The sequence below is a fragment of the Macaca nemestrina genome, chromosome 15, assembly GCF_043159975.1.
Source record: "Macaca nemestrina isolate mMacNem1 chromosome 15, mMacNem.hap1, whole genome shotgun sequence".
NCBI lineage: Eukaryota > Metazoa > Chordata > Mammalia > Primates > Cercopithecidae > Macaca > Macaca nemestrina.
The window spans coordinates 104,637,899-104,663,460 of record NC_092139.1 but is presented as its reverse complement, the minus strand read 5'-3'; the positions used below and the strand labels follow the sequence as shown (position 1 = coordinate 104,663,460).

The following is a 25,562-nucleotide window of genomic DNA, read 5'->3' as shown; positions in this document are numbered from 1 at the left end:
AAACCATCCGAACGGTGGCATTATCTAGAGAGCAGGCCCGCCTTGAAGTAGGCCGAGGCAGACTCCAGAGAACAGGGACAGGAAACCAGAAGGGCAATCAGCTAGGATTCAGTATCGAGGACCTGAGGACCCCAAAGTCCTAACAGTTTAAGGGCAAGGAGCTCCTGCAGGTATCGCTGTGCAATCAAGGGATCAAACAAAGCCACTGGAAGTTCAGGCAAGATCAGCCTACCACATTCCACCCCTACCAGGTTAATAGGCGAAAAATTTAGTTGCTTAAAATAACACTTTCTGTTAACCTGAACATTTCAACATTTCATCTTCCCCCAAATGATTCATCCTCCATAAGTTAAGGATAATAAAGCTCCACTGTGCTTATATAGCTGAGGTTATTTCAGTAGGTATGACAGCTGACTTCATTTTGAGCCTTACCTGATGTGACATCACACCCACACTGGGCATGGCAGAACTGAGTTTGCTCCCATTTTTCAGATGAGAAGACTGAGGCCCCAACAGGAAGGCTCTGGAACGCAGACCTTCTGGGGCCTGGTGCAAAGCTGATTCCACAGCACCAGGACCAGATCACTGCATAGATCCATATTCAGCCCACTGTGTGGATGGGGGCTTTGATCCCTGGCGGCAATGACCCAGGAAGTGGAAAACATTCCAGCGCGGCTGGTTAGGTGAGGTTGGGAAACGCATTTCCAACTGTTCCTGACACAGAGGGGGCGCCAAGCAAATATTTGCCAAGTGGATAAAAATTTCATCATTCTTGTTGCTCAGTGTTGCAAGCTCCTGCCTCGAACACACAGGGTGGGTGGGGCAGGCCCTGGCAAAGGCCAGGATCCTGCAGTGAGTGGTTAATTATTCTAGGAGTTCAGGCTTGCAGGAGGCCGGACAGAGCTGGGGGGAGGGTGTGTGCCTAGTTCATTCCTAACAAACTCCTGCAAAGTTAAGCTGAAGTTCTGTGAGTCCTAGAAAGGTACAGCTAGATCTCCCACCTCTGGGCAGGTCACCTCCGAGCCTGTCCATACCCAACGAGGACCATCCCAGGAGAAAAAAAGCCCAGGGCTGGGATCAGCCTTGGTTTCCTTGCTAGAGGTTGGACTAGGGTAGGGGAAGGGCACCTAACCCAAACCCGTTGATTGAATTCCACTGCTCAAGGTTTCCCTGTGGAGCTGAGAAACATGTGGCCATCTTCCCTGAGCTTCTCACGTGTTTCTGTTCTTACTTTGATCCCGGAATCTGGAAAACCATGGCAGGCAAGATCCGCTGGAGAAACTCTTTCCCTGGAGAATTCTAACTCCAGTTAGGTTCTTCTAGCAAACTAGCTGTGTGCCCTGAGGCGAATCACTGAACCTCTCTGAGCTTGTTTTCTCACCTGTAAAATTAGTCTGTTGTGAAATAGATCATTTCACAGCACCCCCTTCTCTCTGGAAATGTACTCGAAAAGACTAGTTTCTCCTCCCTAGTTTGAAAGCTTTGAGAGGGCTGGGACACAATTCTATTTGTCACTCTCTCTCCTCCAGGGCCAGAAGTGCAGAAGGCACTTAACAGGCTGAATAAATAAAACTCCTTTAAAACTAACGGAAAGAAACACTTGATGTTTACTCTGCACCAAGCGAAACAGTTTCTATGGATTATCTCATGTAATCCTCATACTGCTCAAAAAGGTACTCTTTTTTTTTTTTTTTTTCTTTTTTAAGATATGCTCTCGCTCTGTCTCCCAGGCTGGAGTGCAGTGGTGTGTATTCACAGCTCACTGCAGCCTTGACCTCCTGGACTCAAGCAATCTTCCCACCTTAGCCTCCCAAGTAGCTGTGACTACAGGCATATGCCACTCTGCCTGGCTCATCTTTTTTCTTATTTTTTTGCATACAGATGAGGTCTCACTATGTTGTCCAGGCTCGTCTTGAACTCCTGAGTTCAAGTGATCTTCCCACCTATGCCTCCCAAAGTGTTAAGGTTACAGGCATGAGTCACCATGCTGGCCAGGAATGTACTATTGTGCCTGTTTTAAAGGTGAAGAAACGGGTCTGGGCACTATGGCTCATGCCTATAATCCCGATGCTTTGGGAGGCAGAGGTGGGCGGATCATGAGGTTCAGGAGTTTGAGACCAGCCTGGCCAACATGGTGAAACCCTGTCTCTACTAAAAATACAATAATTAGCTGGGCATGGTGGTGAATGCCTGTCATCCCAGCTACTCGGGAGGCTGAGGTAGGAGAATAGCTTGAACCTGGGAAGCAGAGGTTTCAAGGAGCTGAGATCGTGCCATTGTACTCCAGCCTGGGCAACATAGCAAGACTCTGTCTTGGGGGGCGGGGGAGGGGAGGGGGAAGAAATCAAAGCCTGCAGAGGCTGGGCAGCATGTCTGAGGTCAGGCAGCCTTGTGTGGAGTGGCTGGGACCAGAAGCTGGATCAGAACCTCACATGTTTGCAGACAAACTTGTCTCCTCCAAGGGGCAGATCCATTCCAGGAAGAAAAAATAAAGCTTGTCTAAGACCGGCCAGCAAGAGGGGAGTGTCCAAATTGCTTCATTTCCACTTCTGGGAGAAGGTGCTCATGATGGGGATTGGGCAGCCCCTCCACGTTGGGTTCCCTGTCTACGCTATTCCTGACTGCAGTGGCCAATGGTGTTATTTGCCCCTAGAGCAGTGGTTCTTAACTGGGGGTGATTTTTGCCCCCCAGGAGACAGCTGGCCACATCTGGAGACTTTCGGTTGCCATAACTGGGCGGCGTTACTGGCATCTAGCGCAGAGGCCAGAAACGCCCTCTCTGGTCTTGTTTCCAAAGGAAGGGCCAATAAGGTATCTCCTCAGTGCTGCCTGGCAGGACGCTGCCCCTGCCTGCTGAGATGGTGCCTGGGGGCTGGGAAGGCGGGGAGGGGTGATCCAGGTCGTGATGGGCAGGGGGGAATTTGGGGCCTTCTCAGACACCGACATCCACCTCTGCACAAAGGATAAATCCAGGGCAAGGACTATGGAGCCCCTATCCTTGGGAAATGGGGAGAGATGTTCTCCTTGAGCAGAAAGAATCAAACTCCCTGGGTCCACCCACTCCGGGAATTCCAGAGACCAGCCTCCAAGTGTGCGCTTCCAGAGTTTAGAGCCAGGTTCTCCTCTAATTCAGCCCAGTCAGCCCTTCCCTAGAATATCCCAGCTGGGCTGGAACATTCCTCCTTGGCATGGCACAGGCTCCTGTTAAGCTCTGGACCCATTTCCTTCTGGAGATGAGATGTACTATTTACCTGCTAGAAGGGCAGGTGGTGGGAGAGTAGCTTTGGGTGGGATCACAGACATGTCACAGCAAAATTCACCTTAAACAGGCCAGATGCCAGAAGGGAGAACGCCCGGGATTATGGGCTAAGGGAGAGCTTGCTAGGTGCTAGCCCAGTCACGGGAGCGGAGAGCTCTGGGGCCCCAGCACTGCTCAGAAGGCAGAGACAGGATGTCCAAGACCCTCAGGCTCCCCAGAGTGACCTTTGCTGGGCATGACAGAACCCCTGGCTCCTTAGGAAAACCAAGGCAGCCCCAGCGCTACAAAGATTTAGCACTTGTTGGTTTTATTTCTTCAAAAATAAAACAGAAAGGAGGCGGGGCCCCACCTCAGCACCATGTGGGCAGCTCAGAGTTGCAGCCTCCCTCCTCCAGGGCTCGCCTCTGCCTTTCCTCCCACCCCCACGGGCAGCCAACAAGTCAACAGGATTCCTGGCCTTTGAGATGTCACCCAAAAGTCACCTGAGTTGAATGAAGAAACACTCCCTCGGTTAAAGCAGAGCCAGAGCTACCAGGCCAGGCATTGCTGGTGGCCAGCATCACTCGAGCTTGCCTGCGTCCTGCCCAGCCTCAGTGGCTCTTCCCTCGGCCCTCTGAGATGATATCTTCGGGCCGGGCACGCATGTACCACTCCACCCAGGAGCCATCATAGATGGGCACGTCGGGCTTGCCGCAGAGGTATGCCCCTAGTGCCACGTGGCAGGCCGTGACGCCAGAGCCACACGTGGCCACCAGTGGCTTGGACAGGTCCACCTTCTTCTCCTGGAACAGATGGCGGATCTCCTCAGGGCTCTTCTCCAGCCCCTCCTGGGTCAGGAAGTCTGTGAAGGGGATGTTCACGGTACCCGGGATGTGGCCAGGTTCAATGCCTACAGCAGGGGAGCAGGGAGGAGGCGACAAATAGAAGGGTGCTATGAATGGTGCCTCGTATTTGTGGTGCCCGAGATATTGAGATCATGCTGTGCAAGCATGGTGCTAAATCCTTTCTATCCACCATCTCATTTAATTGTCACAACCATAAAACTCGAGCACTGTTTAGAGGAGTCCCCATTTTATACACGGTGATACTGACGTTAAGTACCACCTAAGGCTAATGCATCTACCAAATTGCTGACTGAACTTTGAACCTAAGAATTGGCCCCCAAGGTTTCCTGACTATACACCCTAGGGACAGCAAAGCAATAAACAAGACCCCTGCCTAGCTAGAACGTGCAGCACCTGCAGGCAAGGAGTTTTAATCTGACAGGGCAGACAGGCAACTGAATACTTACAAGCATAATGGGTGTTCCAAAAATGCCCTACTGGGTGGCCTGGGGCATGTCAAAAAAAATAACACCAGTAGTAGCAATAGCTGATACTATTACTGAGACAGGGTCTCATTCTGTTGCCCAGGCTGAAGTGCAGTGGCATAATCATGGCTCACTGCAGCCTCAACCTCCTAGGCTTAAGCAATCCTCCTGCCTCAGCTTCCTCCTGAGGGGCTGGGACTACTACAGGCACATGCCACCATGCTCAGCTAATTTGTTTTTTTTTCTTTCTTTTTTTTTGTTTTGAGACGGAGTTTTGCTCTTGTCGCCCAGGCTGGAGTGCCGTGGCACGATCTTGGCTCACTGCAGCCTCCACCTCCTGGGTTCAAGTGATTCTCTTGCCTCAACCTCCCGAGTAGCTGGGATTACAGGCTAATTTTGTATTTTTGGTAGAGACGGGGTTTTACCATGTTGACCAGGGTGGTCTCGAACTCCTGACTTCAGGTGATCCACCTGCCTTGGCCTCCCAAAGTGCTGGGATTACAGGCGTGAACCACCGCGCCTGGCCTAATTTGGTTTTTATAGACATGGGTTCTCACTATATTGCTCAGGATGGTCTTGAATTCCTGGCCTCAAGCAATCCTTCTGCCTCGGCCTCCCAAAGTTCTGGGAATATAGGAGCTTTGCCTGGCCAATAGCTGATGTTACTGAATGCTTACTTTGTGCCACGCACTGTTTGGAGATGGTCAGCTATTGTTTCTCCTTTAATACACCCCAAAATTCTCTGGGAAAGAAATGATTATCCTCTTTTGTACAGATGAAGAGAATGAAGTACAAAGACTAGCTTGTGCAAGCTAGCAGAGGGCAAGGAGGAGTAAACCCAGGCAAGTCTATGCCTCCCACCATCATGCCACACTGGCTGGGGGCTCAGCGGGTGGAGGAAGTTTCTCTGAGAATGCCCCGAAGGATGAGCAGGATTCAGTCACATAAAGGGGTCTGGGTGGATGGAGGCCTAGAGCATCCCAGGCAAAGGGAATCTGAGAGGCGAAGTAACCACCTGTTGCTCGGAGGGGTTTTAGGTCATTGTAGAGAAAGCCCAGACAGTGAGGAGGCAGAGGCCCAAAGGGGAAGCCAAAGGGGATGGAAACGCCTTAGCAGGCCTGGAGTTAAGACTTGAGGGCTTTGACCTGACTGCAGGGGGAACTCAGGTTTCTATGTTTACTTTTTTACTATTACTTTTTCTTTCTTTCTTTCTTTCTTTTTTTATTGAGAAGGGGCTTGCCATCATGTCCAGGATGATCTTGAACTTCTGGGCTCAAGGGATCCTCCCACTTCAGCCTTCCAAAGTGTGAGAATTATAGGTAGGAGTTACCTTGCCCAACCTAGATTTCCATTTTTAAAAGATCATTTTGATTGTAGCAGAAAGAATGAGATGGGATGCCTGGCGCGGTGGCTCACGCCTGTAATCCCAGCACTCTGGGAGGCCGAGGCGGGAGGATCACGAGGTCAGGAGATCGAGACCATCCTGGCTAACACGGTGAAACTCTGTCTCTACTAAAAATAAAAAAAAAATTAGCCGGGCATGGTGGTGGGCGCCTGTAGTCCCAGCTACTCGGGAGGCTGAGGCAGGAGAGTGGCGTGAACCCAGGAGGCGGAGCTTGCAGTGAGCCGAGGTTGCGCCACTGCACTCCAGCCTGGGCGACAGAGCAAGACTCCATCTCAAAAAAAAAGAAAAAAAAAAAAAAAACAAAAAAAACAAGAATGGGATGGGAAAGGCCCCTGCCTCTGCAGACTCCCAGGGTAATTTTTGTTTTTACTGCCCTACCTTGAGGCAGGGGTTACTAACATTCCCATTTTCATGCAGGACTGGGATTTGCAACAAAATAAACATTCACAACTAATGCTTGGACCAGGCACGGTGGCTCACGCCTGTAATCCCAGCACTTTGGGAGGCTGACGGGGGTGGGCAGATTACCTGAGGTTGGGAGTTCGAGACTAGCCTGACTAACATGGAGAAACCCCTTCTCTACTAATAATACAAACATTAGCCGGGCGTGGTGGCACATGCCTGTAATCCCAGCTACTCGGGAGGCTGAGGTAGGAGAATCACTTGAACCCGGGAGGCGGAGGTTATGGTGAGCCGAGATTGTGCCACTGCACTCCAGTTGGGCAACAAGAGCGAAACTCCATCTCAAAACAACAACAACAAAAAACCCAAACAAACACCCCCCCCCCAAAAAAAAACTAATGATTCAAATCTGAGCCATTCAGACTCTTGTCCAGCTTCTGCCTTGGTTTCCCTCGGCACTGGAGTGACAGCCCCATGGGAGCTGCTGGCCCATGTATCGGTATCTATTCTCAGACCCTGGCATAGAGACGGCACTCCCGAGTCCACGGAGAGGCTGCAACGGGTTACGCATCCCACTTAACAGACACAGAAACTGGGCTTGGTCAGATATCACATAGAGACCAGCTCAGAGCAAGGAAGAAAACAAACTCTCAACCCAGGGTGGTGACTGTAAAGGGAGGGCTGTCCCTACACCTTGAACCCCCACCAAGCAAAGCATGCTTCTCCTGCCTGCTGGACTGGTGTGGCACATCACAAAGGCCACTTGGCCAGGCCTCAGAATGTGGAGTGGGAATGATGATGACAGTGATATTCATCACTGATCCAGCTGCATTGAGCTTAGTTTGTTTTGACAACAAGCCCGCTAGGCGTGTATCACCTCCCATTCTATAGATGAGCCAGTACGACTGAGATGTGTTAGGCACCTTCTTGTGTGCAGCACACTTGTGCATGAAAACCCGGAGCCGAGTGCTTTACACACTTGCTGTCCTTGCCCCTACCATGTCTTTATGCTCTGGGTTACTGCTCCCAGTCTACACAGGCAGAAGCTGCGGTTCAGAGATGAGATGACCCATCATGTGTCACAAAGCCCACGTAAATGTGGCACCACCAGCTAGCTCCCCTGTGCTGCTCAGCCTCCTGGGGCTGAGATGGAGAACCCAACAGGATCAAGGTGGTGCTCTCATTAGGCGGAACCACACGAAACTGACACCTGTGTAGGTTCAAAAATGGTTGGATATCAGCTGTTTCCTATGGTTCTGATAACATCAACATTGCTTTGCAGGATTCCATGTGACAGGGACCTTCTGAATTCACCAGACCTCTCTGGCACATGGACTCTGTGCCAGGTACTGAGCTAATCTTCAGGATGCATTAAGAGCAGGGACAGTCCTTGCCCTCAGGCCATCCAAAACAATGCTGGTGAGCCCAAGCGGCTCCAAACCCAATCTGTAGGCCTGGTAATGCTATTCAGAGAGCTCCCTCAGGGCAGTGGTCAGTTTCTTGCACTCTTGAAGGCACAAGAGAAAGGGCTGGGGAGTTCCTGGTTGCTCCCGAGTCTGAATCCTGACTGGGTTGTTTCTTGAGACACTGGGCAAGGCTCCATTTCCTCCTCTGTACAATGACAGTATATACTTACACGGGATGTTTGAAAGACTCACACCAGTGTGACCACTGACCAGTCTGCTTTGTGGGGACCCCTCCCCGCATTATATAGAACTTACCCACAGGCTTCTTGCCTGAGGAAATCCAGCCCACAGGCAGAAGGGTCTGCCCTACCCACTTCTGTTTAATCCCCCTTCCGCCCTCAGCTCTCCAAGCTTTGGTCCCTGGGAGAGACTTCCTCTTATGCAGCCCCCGACGCTGCCCTCATTCCACCATCCTCAGGGGCATGGGCAGCCCTGATCAGAACCATCCCTCTGGGGCTTTCTCTCACACTGGGGCCTGCTCCCCAACATTCCACAGTGATCCCCCACACCTCACTCACAGTTCGAGGGAAAGCTGTTTGGGCAACCAGCGTTCCCAAGGAGCCAGGGAGAGTCACTGGCCAAAGCCCAGGAGGGGTGTGGCCAGTATTATTGCTCTGCTTAACAAACGAAGTCACCCAGGCAAGTGGAAGTCAAATCTCCTTCCCCATCTCATGCAGTGGCCTTTGAAGGCGAGGTCAGGCTGAGGGGCAGGGTCACCTGAGCCCAGGAGGTTGGGGTTGCAGTGAGCCATGATTGTGCCACTGCACTCCAGCCTGGGGGATAGACCCAGACCCTGTGGAAAGAAGGAAAGGGAAGGCAAAAGGGGAAAGGAGGGAAGGGAAAGAAAAAGGAAATGAAAGAAAGATAAATTTAAAAAATAAAAGAAAGGTCAAGTCCAGGAAAACGCTCAGGACACAGGCCATGCCCCCGACTACCTCCCGTCCCCTTCTCCCGCGTTACCGTCTCGGGGCTCGGGCTCTTTGCCGCGGAATCTGCCGGCGGCTCGGGAGTCCACCACCTGGAAGCGCCGGGATTCCAGGTTCTCCCTGATCTCCTCATAGGTCTTGATGAAGGCGGGGTCGAGCTGAGCGCGGAACTCGGCGGGAGCAGGGTAGCTCTTGCCGGAGCTGAGAGGGAAGTTCTGGCGCAGCCAGTGGCGGAGGCCGCCGTCAAGCAGTGACACCGCGCGGTGGCCGAAGGCGCGGAACATCCACCAGACTCGCGGGGCGGAGTAGAGGCCCTGGTCACTGGCGTCGTAGATCACGACGTGGGTGGTCGCGCCCACGCCCAGGCGGCCCGCGTAGTCTGCGAAATGCTGGGCGCTGGGCAGCATGTGGTCGTAGGGCGAGGTGCGGTCGCTGCACTGGTCGATGTCGAAGAAGGCGGCGCCCGGGATGTGGCGCTCCTCGAACTCGCGTCGCGCATCGCGCCCCAGCTTCGGCAGGTACCAGGAGGCGTCCAGCAGCTGCAGGGGCTGCCCAGCGCGCGGGGTCTGCAGCGCCTCCACCACCCACTGCGCCGACACCAGCGCGCGGAAGAGCTGTGGCGGAGCCATGGTGGCGACACTCGGACTACGGGCCTGGGCGACAGGGAGGATGTCAGGAGGGAAGCAAGGAGAGGCTGCCGATGGGGCTGGGGCTGGGGCTGGAGCATGGGCGAGGGCCGGCACAGGAGGTGGGGCCCGTGCAGGGCAGAGTCCAGAGAACGCAGAAACCAGCGGTGGTGAACCCGGGCACAGAGGTGGGTAGCCAGCGGCCTCCCTCTGCCAGGCTTCATATAAACACAAGCTCCGAGTGACCCAATGACCATGACCTCATGGAGAGCCCCAGGATGCGCCCCTCACCTCCACCTGCTGGGCAGGAGTGTGGGTGGAGGTATCCTAGGGCAAGGCTCTGCTGGCTTCAAGGCACAAGCAGGGGCAAAATCTCCACTCCTCTCTAAGATGCAGCTCGGCTTTATTTGCAACCAAGTCCCAAATGGAAGTCATTCATTCACTCATCAAACATTTATATTGGCCACCTAATAGGAACAGTAGCTGGAATTTACTGAGTTCTTGCTGGGCACCACTAAATCCTAACAATATCCTAGAACAATGCCTGACATAGTAGACTCTCCAGTATGTGTTGAATGAGGGATCTTAAGAAGCTTGGTATATTATTGTCACCGTTTCAAGGAGGACACTCAGGCTCACTGAAGGGCACTAACCTGGCCTCGTGCAGTGGCTCATGCCTGTAATCCCAGCACTTTGGGAGGTCAAGGCGGGTGGATCACCTGAGGTCAGGAGTTTGAGACCAGCCTGGCCAGCATGGTGAAACCTCATCTCTACTAAAAATACAAAAAATTGGCCGGGCGTGGTGGCTCAAGCCTGTAATCACAGCACTTTGGGAGGCCGAAATGGGCAGATCATGAGGTCAGGAGATCGAGACCATCCTGGCTAACACGGTGAAACCCCGTCTCTACTAAAAAATACAAAAACAAAAAAAAACAAAAAAAAACAAAAAACTAGCTGGGCGAGGTGGCGGGTGCCTGTAGTCCCAGTTACTCGGGAGGCTGAGGCAGGAGAATGGCGTAAACCCGGGAGGCGGAGCTGGAGTGAGCTGAGATCCGGCCACTGCACTCCAGCCTGGGCGACAGAGCGAGACTCCGTCTCAAAAAAAAAAAAATACAAAAAATTAGCCGGGCTTAGTGGCGGGCATCTGTAATCCCAGCTACTCAGGAGGCTGAGGCAGGAGAACTGCTTGAACCCAGGAGGCCAAGGTTGCAGTGAGCTGAGATCGCGCCATTGCAATCCAGCCTGGGGGACAAGAGCGAAACTCTGTCTCAAAAACAAAAAACAAAAAAGAAAAAGTGCACTAACCTGACCCGGTGGTGCCAGGCTTCTCAGTAGGCAGTCAGTCCGGCACCAGAATCCGGACTTCTCAGCCACACACTCTGTGCAGGCTCCGGGAGTCTGGTGAGGCCAGGTTTTGTCTGTCCAGCCTGGGCTCTCTCTGGCCCTTAGAGCAGCAGCAACAGTGATTTCGAACCTCCCTCCCTCTCCTCTCCATCTTTCCTGCACGCCACAGACTGACAGTGTACCAGCTCGCCAGCCCGCTATGCTGGGCCAGCCCACAGCCTTCCTGGGTGTAGACTCCCCAAACACTTTAAGCCCTTCGTGCTGGGAAGCCACCACTGCGCAGGTGAGAGGAAAGGGCCCCTTCTGCCAGGCAGAGGCTGAGCCCCCACCAGGGCACATGGCTGGGTGTGTGGAGTAAGGGCTGCAGGTCAGCCCTCACTTATCCCCTGTGTGAGGTCCAACCTTGACACCCATTGCAGGCAGTCCTGCCGGTGAAATGAAGGGGGCAGGTAGAGAACAACATCTGTGGACTGAGTGCCTCTGTGGGCCAGGTCACATGTTAGGCACCGAAGCCTTGGGCAGGTATTAGGATGCCTGCTTTATGAATGAGGCCACTGGCAATTAGAAGAATAAGTGCCCTGCCTGTGGTCACAGAAGGCAGCCTCAGGATTGGCAGCCAGAATCTGACCTCCTCAGGCTGGACTTCCCCTGCCCCAGGTGCCACGATGACTAGGGCCTAATGAGTTCTAGGGTGACACCCTGTGCCCATCCCCACAGTCTCGCGGCAGCTGGCTTTTAGGAACCCACTTCACCCATGCAGTCAGGCCCTGTGTGGGACACTGAGCCCTCTTGCCTTTGCCAAGCCCTGGGGGTAAAAATCAGGCTGCAGGCAAGAGACAGTGAAATTGAGGACAGTTTAGAATTCAGTGTTGAGCACAGAGGGCCCCTGTGTCAGCCTGGGGTGGCAGCAGAAGAGGTGGGAAAGCTTCCTGGAGTAGGAGGAAGTCCAGACTAATCTGACTTTTCCAGGGGCCCAGGAAGGCTCAGCATGGTCTTTAGAGTAGGGAGGCTGCCAAGGGATCTTTGGCTAAGGGGCAATCCCCATTATTTGCGTTACATCTCAGCTAGGGGGCGCTGTGCTGGCAGCTGCTGCAGGTTCCTTCCTGAGGAACCCTATTGTGGGAACCACAGCAGCCCTGGTGTACCCCCCAACACTGTCCCCCATTCTTGAGGATCCTTGTTTCCCTCACCCAATTATCCATTTAGAGTAGAAAGAGCCCTGGCTTGGGAGCCAGAGAGCCCCCAAAATCAATGTAAACCCCACTCCACTGCTTAACTGGTTGTGTGACAGTGGCTGTGTAGGGTCTCTGGGTAGTTTCTGTTCCTTATAATGGAGCTTCCCACCTCCACCTCTTAGAGCCAAGATTAAACAATAAAGGTAGAGGGGCAACCGTCATGCATTACATCTGGCTGGTTTTAATAATCATTAAAAACGGTTTAGGCCGGGCGCGGTGGCTCACACCTGTAATCCCAGCACTTTGGGAGGACAAGGCGGGCAGATAATGAGGTCAGGAGTTCGAGACCAGCCTGACCAACATGGTGAAACCCCATCTCTACTAAAAATACAAAAATTAGCTCGGCATGGTGGCATGAGCCTGTAGTCCCAGCTACCCGGAAGGCTGAGGCAGGAGAATCACTTGAACCTGGGAGGCAGAGGTTGCAGTGAGCCGAGATCGCGCCACTGCACTTCAGCCCAGGTGACAGACTGAGACTCCATCTCAAAATAATAATAGTATTGCATTATTTCTTCCATTACTCTCATTGGTGGCCCTGGAACTGACAGCAGCAAATCTAAAATCTTAGAATTTCAGGGCTTGGTGGGACTTCAGAGATCTGAGGTCAACCTGCCCCAGTCTCCCTGCTTGATTGGCACTTCTCACAAAGGACTGTGGGCCATAAAGGAGGGTGTGAGGGCAGGCTGTGGGTGTCAGGGAGGGGTAGAAACCAGGTGCCTGTGTGATTCAGGAGCCAGGATCACCATAGGTGGGGGTGCCCTGGGAGTGGAGGACCCTAGGACATAACCACCCCAGGCTCATGTCAGGAGGGTACACAGCTGCACTGAGGCAAGCGTGAGTAGCAGGCTGGATCCAGGGTACCCATTGAGGAGCAGAGCTTGGGCACTCCTCTAGGACCTCCCTACCTGGTCCCTCCTGCCCACCCCCTCCCCCAACCACCAGACACTAGGCTTTGAGGATTGCTGTGAGCATTTTAGAACAAAACCTTTTTTAAAAAAGGGGGATGAGGCCAGGGACCGTGGCTCATGCCTGTTAACTCAGCACTTTGGGAGGCTGAGATGGGCAGATCGCTTGAGCCCAGGAGTTCAAGACCAGTCTGGACAACATGGCGAAACTCCATCTCTACCAAAAATTTAAAAATTAGCCAGGCATGGCGGCACATGCCTGTGGTCCCACCTACTTGGGAGGCTAAGGTGGGAGGATCGCTTGAGCCTGGGAGGTGGAGGTTGCAGTGAGCTAAGATGGGGCCACTGCACTCCAGTCTGGGCCACAGAACCACAGCCTGTCTCAAAAAACAAAACAAAACAAAACAAAAGGTCGGAGTTGGGGAACAAGGAAAGCGTTCCAGGCTAGCCTCTGCAAAAGCTAGGGAGGAGCAATGGAGTCCCCCACGGTGAGCTTTTCAGGAATTTTGCCAACTGGTTGTTAAACACAGCTATTATTAAAAATTGAATTACATCAACTTATGATTACATGGTCTAAGTTAAAAACAAGCAATTTTTTTAAAAGCACGAGGCTTCAGGGAAGAGCCAGGTAAGCAAAGGCAACGGGTACTACGTGGGCTTCAGACCAGGATCAGACCCGGCCTGGCCTCAACTCTGGGTGTGTCCTCCAGCAACTCGCTCTGCCGCTCTCTCCTGTCTTAGTAAGTTTCTGGCCTACTCCTCAGTTATTGTGGGAACTAAGTCACACCACGGGAGAACCCAGCAAAGTGCCACACCAAGCAGGCCTTGACAACGTTAGTTCCTTTCACTCACTAACAAGCTATTGGCTAGTGGCTCTTTCTGGGGCCTCTGGGTCACCGGGGTCTCGTCTCCCTGTCCTCCTCTCTCTCTCCCACCCTCTCTGGTGGTACCAGGCCACCCCACCTCCACCCAAGGCTCCCCACCCGTCACTCGCCACGACCCCACCCGGCAGGCCGCCCCAAGCGGACAGTCACCCTTAGTGCCAACGTAGCGGCGCGACTTCTCTCCTAGACTGCGCCCCCTCTTCCGCCCAGGTCCCGCGCGGGAGCCCCGCGCCGCGCACCCCCAAAGAGCTACTCCCTCCCGCTCCGGAAAGGCAAGCCGCCACGCCGCGGCAGTTACCAGGATCTCGGACTCCTGGCTTCCCGGCTCCGCCATGGCCCCCGCAGCGCGGCGCCCCCTCCCCGCGCCCGCAGCTGTCCCCTCCTCCAGCCACCAACCTGCAGCTGGCCAAAGGGAGGAGACTCCGGCACAGCCCACCGCCGCAGCCACTCGGAGCCGCTGCTGCCCGCGCCTTCCACAGGCCGGGCCGTGGGGGAACGCCCGCTCCGCCTAGCCCGGGCCCGCGCCACCCCCGCGCCACCCGGCGTCCCCCTCAGACCCCCGCGGGTCCCGAAGGCTCTGCACGCGAGGGTGGCGGGTGCGGGCGCTGAGCGGCGGCGCGGGGGCGGCACGGGGTGGCGGCGGGCGGAGCAGGGTCCCCCCTCTGGCGACGGCGCGGTGGTGCGCGCCGCCCGGGGAGCTGCGGCCGGGGGTTTGAACCGGCCAACTTCTCCAGCGGGCCAGGGCGAGCGCCGGCGCGGCGTCTGGGGCGAGTGAGTGCGGGGCGGGGGCGGCGGCCGGGCGCCTGGGCCGCCGGCCGGGCCACCTGCTGCCCGGGGAAGGATAGGGTTGCGAGAGTGGGACGGGGTGCCCCGGGAACCTCTGAACCACCTAGGGCAGAGGGCAGTGAGCCGCGGGCCGGACTTGGGCACTCTGGAGGCGGGCGAGCTCGGGCTGCCTGGGGAGGCCGCAGGCGATGGCCTGTGCGCGGCCCGCGGAGCTTCCTCGCCGTGCGCCCACCCCCTCTGCCTTGGAAGGAAAGGGGATTATAAGCCCAAGATGCCATCGCCCCCCATCCCGGGCATGTTTTCACTGCTCTTTCCTGGCGGGATCGAGTACTGTAGCTTCTAGGAGCCAGACCCCTGTCCCAGGAAGCACCCCTATCTGGAGTCCTCGGAAACTCTTGCCCCATCCGCTTCTGCGCTGGGCCCCCGGGCCCGCTGGGAGGGGCGGGGCCGGCTTTCCAGAGGGAATCTGCAAACTTATCCCGCTGCACGCCACAGCCCCGCTGGCTTGCAGTAAACAAGGAACCCGGGGGAGTGCGGAGTGAGAAAGAGCTTCTCCCAGGCGTCACCCTACTGCACACACCGACTTCCTCACGCCTGTCTCTCTTTCCTGGTTCCCACCCGTGCCAGGTGACACGCAGAGCTGAAGCCATGGTTCATCAGGTGCTCTACCGGGCGCTGGTCTCTACCAAGTGGCTGGCGGAGTCCATCAGGACTGGCAAGCTGGGGCCCGGCCTGAGGGTGCTGGACGCGTCCTGGTACTCACCAGGCACCCGAGAGGCCCGCAAGGAGTACCTCGAGCGCCACGTACCCGGCGCCTCTTTCTTTGACATAGAGGAGTGCCGGGACACAGCGTCGCCTTACGAGATGATGCTGCCCAGCGAGGCTGGCTTCGCCGACTATGTGGGCCGCCTGGGCATCAGCAACCACACGCACGTGGTGGTGTATGATGGCGACCACCTGGGCAGCTTCTATGCTCCCCGGGTCTGGTGGATGTTCCGTGTGTTTGGCCACCGCACCGTATCAGTGCTCAATGGTGGCTTCCGGAACTGGCTGAAGGAGGGCCACCCGGTGACATCCGAGCCCTCACGCCCAGAACCGGCCGTTTTCAAAGCCACACTGGACCGCTCCCTGCTCAAGAACTACGAGCAGGTGCTGGAGAACCTTGAATCTAAGAGGTTCCAGCTGGTGGATTCACGGTCTCAAGGGCGGTTCCTGGGCACCGAGCCGGAGCCGGATGCAGTAGGTAGGTGTCCCAGTGCTGGGTGGTCCCTGGGGAATATTGCCCCGTGGAAGGATAGGGAGTAAGGATGACTAGGGCCCTCTCCAGGGTCCGTCCCATGGCTTCAATCCTCCCATGTAGGCCTCAGTCTTTCCATGGATAAAACCAGAAGGTGGAGACAAACCTAAGGCTTTTTCAGCTTGGATGCACAAAGACCCAAGAATGTGTCTCCATAGCCATGTGCTAAGAAGCCATCTAGCATCTGTGTGGAGTGACATCAGCAGAAGTCACTGGTGACATGTCCACCACCTCCACTCCCAGGCACCAGCTGCCCCACATGTGCTAGGATATACCTAAGGGTTTCATGCCCCTGAGCCAGCATTTGCATTGCTGTACAGAAACCTCCCACGGACATTTCCAGCTTCTCCAGGCCTCTCTTGTCCCACAGAAACCCTTACAGACATCAACAGTGTCCCTCCCCCAGGATCCCCCTCTCCCCAGAGCTAGCTTTCCTGGGGCCCCTGACTGGTGTTTGCAAAGGCCGTGTTCCCTAACCTTTCCAGGTAGCTGCAGCCTGTCTGCAGAGCTGTAACAGCAGCTGCCATTTCATGCCAGACACTTGGTACCGCATTATCTCAGCGAACAAAGCTCAATGCCCCTGTTTTGGCGGCAGGGGGTTGGGGAGACTGATGCCAGGACATTAAGTTACTTGCTCAGTTAAGTGGTGGAAGCCAGGATTCAAACCCAATGCTGCCTTGTTTCAAACCAGGGCTATAAACCCGGATGCGCCCCGTGCTGCCCTACCCCTACTTCCCAGGGCTAGGAGGGTGTCCCCTCTGCTAGTTGCCCCAGGAAGGCGACTCAGAAGTTCCCCTCCTGTGGAAGGGAAGGCCAGGTGGATTGGAGGCTGAGGGCTTGAGGGCTGTTTCTAGAACTCAGGAGAGGAAATGCTGAGTTCTAGAACCTCCTAACCAGAGAGAACCTCAGAGGTCTTCCCTTTTCTAGATGCAGGACTGGAGTCTCGCTGCCATCACTCCTGCTGAGTGCCCTCCAGCCCCTGCCTGGCCATCTCCAGGAGCAGGGTCCTCTCTTGTCCTCTGGGCACCTCCTTGGTGGGTCTTTCCTCAATCAGGGCTCCTCTACAGAATCTAACTCATGTGCAACATTTTGCCTGACTTGTTGAAAAACATCTCTTCCGGTCTGTACCTCCCACAGAGAGAATTCTGGGAAAACTGTTTTGCACACTCTTAGAGCTGGAGAGCCTGAAAGGTGACCTCATCTGACAGAGGGGAGACTGAGGTGCACAGGGGCAAGGCCGTGTAGCTAGTGACAGAGCCAGGACAGCAAGGTCTCTGCCCTTTCCAGCGCAGCTTTTCCAGGCCCCATATTTTTCTTGCCTGCTTGCTCTCTGAAGGTCTGGAGTTGAAGATTCAAGTTCATTTGGCACCTCCCAGAGAATCCCAGCTGGGAACGCCTGCAGGCCTCTCCTGGCCTTGGTTCAAGATACCTCTTCTCCCTGGGATTTAAGCTGTCACTGGGGGAGGATCAGTGGAATTGGTTCTCTTGCTGCTTCCCAGCCTGCCCTGAAGCAACCTAGGAAATAAATGGAAGGGACAGGTTGGAGGTACCAGGCCCAATGTCCTCATCCATTTTACAGATAAGGAAACTGAGGCTCAGAGGAGGAAAATGGCCTGCAGTGGGTAATGCCTCCTGAAGGCCCAGGATGCTGAAGTTCCTCCTCTGTGATCCTGTTCCCACCTCCTCCAGTTTCCCTCAGGAGCACCAGGGAACATAGATTCTCATTTCAGTTCAGCCACTCCTCCTTGGGGTGACCTCAGTCCAGTTGCTTGGCCTCTCTGGGTTTCCTTATCATAAAATGAGAAGAGTCACGACAGCCCTACCCACACGAGTATGCATTTGTTTAAACGTAGAAGTGGCGGCCGGGCGTGGTGGCTCACCCCTGTAATCCCAGCATTTTGGGGGACCGAGATGGGCGGATCACGAGGTCAGGAGTTCGAGACCAGCCTGACCATGGTGAAACCCCATCTTTACTAAAAATAAAAAAATTAGCCAGGCGTGGTGGTGCGCACCTGTAATCCCAGCTACTTGGGAGGCTGAGGCAGGAGAATGCTTGAACCCGGGAGGTGGAGGTTGCAGTGAGCCGAGATCGCGCCCTGCACTCCAGCCTAGGCAACAGAGCAAGACTCCATCTCAAAACAAAAAGAAAAAAAATGTAACAGTGGCTGGAAAGGGATTTCGAGAAGGGTAAGGAACAATACAAAACCTGGCAGGTGTGGCATTTCCCCCCCAACCCCCTCCTCCAAGAGGCTTTGCTGACCTGCCATACAGGATATTTTGGGGACACAAAGGCACGTGAGGTTCTGCCAAGTTTATGGTTCCCAGCTTGATGTGGGATCGAGGAGGTACCCTATAGCTTCAGCGGTCCAGGTGTAACACACAGGGGCATGGGGGTGGCAGGCCTGTGGGATCAGGCCTTGGGCCTGATCATCTCTGGAAGAAATGGCCCCAAATGGAGCGGGAAGCAGAGCCTAGACACCTGGCAGCCACTTCCTGCCCACCTTAGGCAAGCACCTTCCTCTTTGACTGTAGTTTTGTCCTTCCACAAGCCCTTAGTCCTGGAGTCAGCCAGATGTGAGGTTCCATCCAGGTGTGATACCGATGCGTAGCCTCAGGCTAGTGCCTTCGCTGACTGTTCTTCATGAAAGGAGCACTGCTCACCTGAGAGGAGGGCTGGAGGAAGCGAGAGAGGCAGAGTAGGAGTTTATCCAGCCCAGTTTCTTTATCAAGTTAATTTTCTTTGCCTCCCTTGGAGGGAGTGAGGGTGAAGAAGGGAGAAGGGTATCGACCCCCTAATGAGCACTTTTATTTACAGAACCCTTTTTACATAGTCTCTTCTGGACACCTGCGGCAGCCCTGCAAGGGGAGGCAGGCAGGGGTAGGGTAGGCTTGGTCTCACTTTGTGGGTGGGGACAGGGAAAGGGCTTCTCTGTTAAGGCAAAGTGGCTGAGACTTGACCCCAAGTTGCCAGGCTTCAAGGTGGGGCTGTTTCCCAAGGCTACTGCTGTGGGTGGGGTGAGCTGTAAGCAAACCCAGGGGCTGAGGGAAAGGTCACAGCTCCACGGTGTGGCTTCCAGGCTGCTGTATGGGACTGAAAATCCACTCTGCGTGTCTCTCCCTCGCAGGGCTGGGAGCTGGGCTGAGGGAGCGGGGAGGGTGCGGGGCTGCCTCCTCCTGGCCAGAGTTAAGGGGTTGCCTTCTGGGGCTGCCTGCTCTGGATTCCTTAGTGAAAGCAGAAAGGGCCACACCCCTTTTCTTGGCCTTAAAAATCCACACCTACCAGCGGCCTGAGGGATGTCAACTCCAGTAGTTGAGCATAAGAGGTCATCTCATCCATTCCCCGCCTCAGTCTCCTTTTCCAGGGAGGCTCAGGGTGGTCAAAGAACACAGGCGTTGGGGACTGACCAATCAGACTTCACTTACCTTTGCTGTGTGTCCTGGGGCAAGTGACCTTACCTCTCTGAGCCTGGGCTCCCCAGCATTGCTGAGAGAATAATCTCCCCTGCTTTGTGAGGATTGAGGAGGATAACGTTCTTGAGAGCACCTGCCGTCAAGTGCCTGGTGCCACAGGTTATGGGAATGGGGGGATGCCTGCTGGGGGCAGGGAGAGCCAGAAGCCTTCAGCTAGACTTGGGAAGAGAAGCATGGGAGCCTCTGCTTTCCAGCCCAACCTGCCTTTCCACCAACTGGCTGTTCTTGAAAGTTCTCTGGCCCAGGTTCATCTCAGCCCTTCCCACAGTTCATTTAAATGCCCCAGACAGGCCCTGAGCTCCCCTCGCTTCACCCCGTCCAGCTGGCCCAGTGTGGGAGGCCCGCTCTACAGAAACTCCCTGACTTCATCTTTACTCAGAAGAGGTGCCCTTTATGTAATCAGAGGAACACAGTGGGGCTGTGTCATCAGGTTTGGGGGCAACAAAACAAAACAGGATTCAACCCTTTGTGCTTTCAAATGCACTTCAATGCAGCCCACTGCCTGGATGTGGAAACATTTTAAAGCTGGGTTTCTTGGGAAAGAATACCCTCGATGCCAGCGGATCCATTGTTCCTCATTGGAAGGGTGGGTGCACATCTTAGATTCAAGTTTCCAGGCAAAACAGATGAAATACAACAGGAAGAAATGTTCCAATTTTATACATTACATTCAATCAAACTTTCTTTTTTTTTTTTTTTTTTTTTTGAGATGGAGTCTTGCTCTGTCACCCAGGCTGGAGTGCAGTGGCCGGATCTCAGCTCACTGCAAGCTCCGCCTCCCGGGTTTACGCCATTCTCCTGCCTCAGCCTCCCGAGTAGCTGGGACTACAGGCGCCCGCCACCTCGCCCGGCTATTTTTTTGTATTTTTTAGTAGAGACGGGGTTTCACCGTGTTAGCCGGGATCGTCTCTCGATCTCCTGACCTCATGATCCGCCCATCTCGGCCTCCCAAAGTGCTGGGATTACAGGCTTGAGCCACCGCGCCCGGCCCAAACTTTCTTTTTTAATTCATTATTATTTTATTTTTGAGACAGAGTCTTGCTCTATCACCCAGGCTGGAGTGGCATGATCATAGCTCACTGCAGCCTCCTAGGCTCAAGTGATCCTCCTACCTCAGCCTCTCAAGTAGCTGGGACTACAGGTGCACGCCACCACGCCTGGCTCATTTTTATTTTTTATTTTTTTTCTATAGAGATACGGTCTTGCTATGTTACCCAACTCCTGGGCTCAAGGAATCCTTCCATCTGGGCCTCCCAAAGTGCTGGGATTACAGATGTGAGCCACCATGCCTGGCCTTTCTTATTTATTTTCAGGCTATTCAAATGAAACAGTGGGAGTGGAGAAGGAAGAAAGAAATCTGTAACTGGTGATCAGTTGATTGTAAACACCACTGCCAATCAAACTCGACTTGTACTAATAGATTTTGGAATCCGCTTTGGCCCCAGGATGAAAGGAGCAGGACGTAACTGGAATGATGACATACCGAATCATGTGCCTGCCAGGGTCACTGGGTTCTTTTAGCTGCAGTAGTTACACTTCCCCACACACCTTTGAGGTAGGTGGGGTTTACTTTTTTTTTTTTTTTTAAGACGGAGTCTCACTCTTGCTGTCTAGGCTGGAGTGAAATGGGGCGATCTTGGCTCACTGCAACCTCCGCCTCCCAGATTCAAGCGTTTCTCCTCCCTCAGCCTCCCAAGTAGCTGGGATTACAGGTGTCTGCCACCATCCCCGGCTATTTTTTTATATCTTTAGTAGAGATGGGGTTTCACCATGTTGACCAGGCTGGTCTTGAACTGACGTCGGCCTCCCAAAGTGCTGGGACTACAGGCATGAGCCACCGCACCCTGCCTAGGTGGGGTTTTCTCCCCGTTCTGCAGGAGGGAGACTGAGGCTTGGAGGTTCAGGGCCTGCTTGGCTGTACACAGCCCCAGTATGTGCCTTGGCCACATTAGTCAGATCCTTCCCCTCCCACTCCTGCCACCCTTTTCCTGCCCTGTCCCATAATCCAGGTTGAATGGGGTGGGGATCTGGGGAGCAAGGAGGGCTCAGAGAGCTGGAGATAGGCCTATGTCAGGCCAAAGTGCAGATTGGGCACTGGGAGTGGGGCCAACCACGGAGCCCCCACCCCCGCCAGGGTGTGGGCTGCTTGAGGAAGAGAGGAGTGGCCTGGGGCATGTGTGGGATTGGCCTGTGGCCTCACCTTGTTGGTGGCACCAGCTCTGGCCGTGGCCTGTTCCCCTTTGTCCCAATTCCTGACTCTTTTGAAGCCAGATTTGGCTGAGGGCCCTCACTGGGTACTGAGACAGTTCCAGAAAGGACCCTAGAGCCAGCCTAGTCCCTCCACTCTGCTTCCATCCAAGTTCTTGGAGGGGACCAAAAAGGCCCACACTGTCCCTGTTCTCCCCCTACACCCTCGGTAGGTGGTGAAGTGGCCGGGGGTGCAGCATGGCAGCGTGGGTGGGCCAACCTCCAAAGCCAGCACTTTCCTTGTGCCATCCGCTCGGTACAGCAGCCTGTACCCAGTGGGTACTCTCATTTCCATTTTTCCTATGGAGAAACTGAGGCTCAGAGAGCTGACATAACTTGCTCAAGGTGGGATTTGACCTTACGTCTGACACCAGGTCACTTGCTCTTTCTGCAACTGTGTGCTTCACAGAAAACCAGAGGCCCCGATGTGATCCGGGGTCTGCCTTCATCTTTCTGTGTGGCCTTAGGGGAGCCGTGTTGTTTTGCAAAGCCTCAGGGGATTCATCTGTAAAATGAGGTGACATATCTGATTGGTTATGTGGTTATCTATTTAGCATCTTTCTTGTTAGACTGGAATCTCCCAGAGGGCCTGGCTGTGTCTCTCCCTTTCACCGCTGTGTTCTCAGCACGTAGCATTTGCAATAAGTTGTCCCATTTGCTCTTCTCAACATCGCTGTGAGATAGGTATGTACCACTGAGCCCATTTTACAGATGAGAAAACTGAGGTTCAGAGAAGTGAAATGATTTGCCCAAGGTAAAGGTTAGTGGAGCTGAGACTCATGCCGCTGTCCTCTCAAGCAGGTGTGCTTTTGGGCATCTCGACTTTAATACAGGTGTTAGGGGAGGAGGTGCAGGCGTCTTAAGTCATGAGAAATGATAGTAGGTGGGGCTGGGAATAAATTGAGCTCCAAGCAGAGCAAAGATGTGATTTTTATTTGCAAAGCTATCTATCCTTCCAGCTACAGCTGATTGAATCCTCCAGGCTCCATTAGTCCCCACCCCTCATACATCCCCTAACCTGTGTCCTCTGCCCTGCCCAGGACTGGACTCGGGCCATATCCGTGGCTCTGTCAACATGCCTTTCATGGACTTCCTGACTGAGGATGGCTTCGAGAAGAGCGCAGAAGAGCTCCGTGCTCTGTTCCAGACTAAGAAGGTGGATCTCTCGCAGCCTCTCATTGCCACGTGCCGCAAGGGAGTCACTGCCTGCCATGTGGCTCTGGCTGCCTACCTCTGCGGCAAGCCTGATGTGGCCGTGTACGATGGCTCCTGGTCCGAGTGGTTTCGCCGGGCCCCCCCAGAGAGCCGTGTGTCCCAGGGAAAGTCTGAGAAGGCCTGAGCCGTGACGTCTCCTGCTTACTGTATAACTGCGGCTGGTTTAGTAACCCCATGACTTGCAGCCGGTTCATACCTCTTAGGTGAAGGAGATTGATGTGTTTTTAGAATTGCTGTGCAAGGCTCACCCTCTCTCTGTCAACACTGGAATAAACTTTGCCTTTTCTGAGTAGTTTGCCTGCCTCTCCTTGGGTTCCATCCTTGCCCCCAAACTTCCATCTCTTTCAAACTCTGGAGACTCCACCAAGGACAGAGACCACCATAGCCCCTCCGGCTCTGGAAGCCATACCGAGGACACCGCTTTCACTCAGTTTTGGCAGAAACAGCCTCCTGCTGTCCCATGTCAGGTGAACTCTGTCCCAGAGCACACTGGGTCCTACCAGGAAGACAGGTGGAAGGGGAACCAGAAAGCCAGAGAGCTGAAGCCCCAGCTGCTGTAGCCCCAGCCTCCTGGGGAGGGGTGGGGGGACAGGTGGCTTTGCCAGTATGTCCATAGAGGTGTCACACGGCCCCAGGGCCTCTCAGGCCATGCTCAGGAGCAGGTGAAAGGATGGTGGCTTCTGTCTGGAGCACCCTTCCTGGCCCAGAGTAAGACCCCCTGGGGAGCGGTGGAGGGAGGAGCTGGAGAAAGCTTTGGCCCTGGGACAAGGTCCAGGTTCTGGCAGGTGAATCAGGAAGTCACAGTAGAAGAAAGCAACCTGGTAGCTTGGCCCCATGTGGCTGGATTTCGAGTTTCCCAGAAAGAGTCTTGGCCCTCCTTTGGGGTTGCAAGAAGAATTCTGGGCCCCACCTACTGAGGACTCCCGGCTCCCCACTATCCAGCCTTCCCAGTGAAGGCAGGATCCTGGAGGGCCGGAGACCAAGTCTGTCCTTGGCTTGGCACTGGGGCAAATAGGTGCTCAGGAGATGCTGAGGAGGTTGGCTTTGGGGCTGGCAGGTTGGGTGACGGGGCTGAATGCTGAGGCTGGTGGGATCTGTAGTGGAGGGACTGGTAGTCTGGAGGGTTGACCCCTCTCACTTCCATGCCACTAACAAAACAGTCCTCTTCCCATCTCACATATGGCTCAGACCCTACTGTGGAAAGAGGAAGCAAATATACATAGTATGTCAGATGGCGATAAAGTCCAATGGTAGAAAAGGTTGGAAAAGAGCAGTAGGGAGTGTGGGGTGGGCTGGGATGCTTTTTAAGAAAAGGTGGTCTGGGAAGGTGAGCAGAGTCTTGAAGGAGGTGAAGAGGCAAGCCATGTAGATATGTGGGGGAAGGAAGTTGCAGGAGAGGAGAGGGAACAGCCAGTGCAAAGGCCCGGAGGAGGGACTGTTCTTGGTGTGCCCCCCAAACAGCAGAGCCTGGCATGGCAGGGACCCAGGGAGCACTTGGGAAAGTGGGAGGAGCAGAGGTCAGAGAAGAAGGTTGGACACGTTGGGTAGGGCCTTGTAGACAAAAGGGAGGAGGTCAGCTTTTACTGTGGTTGAGCTACTGGAAGGTTTTGATTAGGGGGTGACATATGATCTAACACATAGGTCTTAACAGGATTGCGGGGCTGTTGAGTGAGAAAAGACTGTCAGAGAATATGGTGAACTCCAGGGTGGTCCCCATATTATCTGCCCCCTCATGTTCATGCCCTGTGTGGCCCTCTCCCTGTCACTGTGGGTGGGACCCGTGACTTGCTTTTAACCAACAGCCTATGGCAAAGGTGACAGATGCCACTTCTGTGATTATGGTACACAATATTGTAATATCCCATCTTACAAGAGAACCCTCTCTTTGCTGGCTTTGATGAAGTCAGTGTCATGCTGGGGGGCCCAGATAGCAAAGAACTGAGGATGGCCTCTGGCTGACACTCAGCGAAAGCCTGAGACCCTCAGTGTAACAGACTGCAAGGAACTGATCCTCCCACGGCCACATACGCTTGGAAGCATATTCTTCCCCAGCGCAACCTCAGATGAGACTGCAGCCCTGGCCAATACTTGGATCATAGGCTGCTAAAACCCCAACACAGAGAACTCAGCTAAGCCGTGAGTAGACCCCTGATCCAAAGAAACTGTGAGATAACAATTGTATGTTAAGCTTTGAAGTTTATGGCAAGATTGTCATGCAGCAATAGATAATACGTAGGCAAGCGATGGGGGTGGCTTGGACCAGGGAATTGGGGGAGTTGTGGAGGTGGACGAAGGCATCCAAGTCTAGTGTACTTTGAAGGACTTGCTGATGGATTGCTTGTGGAAGTAGCTTAGAGTTTTGTGATGTCTCTGTGCAAGGCAATGTGCTACATTTTGCAAAAAATCATTTTATTCATCCGTCACCCTTATCCTTAACATTGGGTGATATCTGTTTCACACATGAAGAAAGTTCAGCCAAAGAACTTGGCCAGTCTCTTGTCTAATAGGTGACAGGCCCAGATTCTGGGGACTCCAAGTTTAAACACAGTACTCTCTGTTTCCTGGGGAAACCCTGAAAGTTTGCAGGAGGCATTCGCTATACCCACTCTTTGTCCAGGCTGAGCAACAGCCAGGCAGGAATGGGCCAGTGCTGGCACCAGTGGCTTCTGCCTCCTTCTTCTCTGCAGAAAAGAAGTCACTTAACTTTGTTGATCTCCTTCTGTAACCCTTGCTATTCAGGAATAGAAGAGGGGACTCTCACTGTTCCATTCTTGCTTTAGTTTTA

General features: G+C 54.2%; 2 protein-coding genes and 1 long non-coding RNA gene across 5 annotated transcripts; 1 reads left to right on the top strand and 2 right to left on the bottom strand.

Moving 5' to 3' along the window:
- Positions 1 to 1,515: 1,515 nt before the first annotated feature.
- Positions 1,516 to 14,282, bottom strand: LOC105464501 (mercaptopyruvate sulfurtransferase). Of its 2 annotated transcripts, none has more exons than XM_011712475.3 (3): positions 14,158 to 14,282; positions 8,802 to 9,420; positions 1,516 to 4,148 (listed from the first exon to the last, which is right to left on the bottom strand). In XM_011712475.3, the coding sequence occupies exons 2-3, from the start codon at positions 9,394 to 9,396 to the stop codon at positions 3,850 to 3,852; spliced, it is 894 nt and encodes a 297-aa protein (XP_011710777.1). In that variant the 5' UTR covers positions 9,397 to 9,420; positions 14,158 to 14,282; the 3' UTR covers positions 1,516 to 3,849. The 2 variants fall into 2 exon arrangements, with proteins under 2 accessions (XP_011710777.1, XP_011710776.1); XM_011712474.2 differs by having other exon boundaries at positions 14,060 to 14,190.
- Positions 14,283 to 14,456: 174 nt separating this feature from the next.
- On the top strand, positions 14,457 to 23,069 carry LOC105464503 (thiosulfate sulfurtransferase). The gene is made up of 3 exons (XM_011712476.2): positions 14,457 to 14,532; positions 15,175 to 15,790; positions 22,603 to 23,069. Exons 2-3 carry the CDS (start codon positions 15,196 to 15,198, stop codon positions 22,899 to 22,901), a joined length of 894 nt encoding a protein of 297 aa, XP_011710778.1. The 5' UTR covers positions 14,457 to 14,532; positions 15,175 to 15,195; the 3' UTR covers positions 22,902 to 23,069.
- On the bottom strand, positions 17,227 to 19,437 carry LOC139358726 (uncharacterized). 2 transcript variants are annotated; one of them, XR_011614128.1, is made up of 3 exons: positions 19,301 to 19,437; positions 18,346 to 18,517; positions 17,227 to 17,359 (listed from the first exon to the last, which is right to left on the bottom strand). It is a non-coding gene; the product is annotated as an uncharacterized lncRNA (long non-coding RNA). The 2 variants fall into 2 exon arrangements; XR_011614129.1 differs by lacking the exon at positions 19,301 to 19,437 and adding an exon at positions 19,125 to 19,258.
- Positions 23,070 to 25,562: the final 2,493 nt, after the last annotated feature.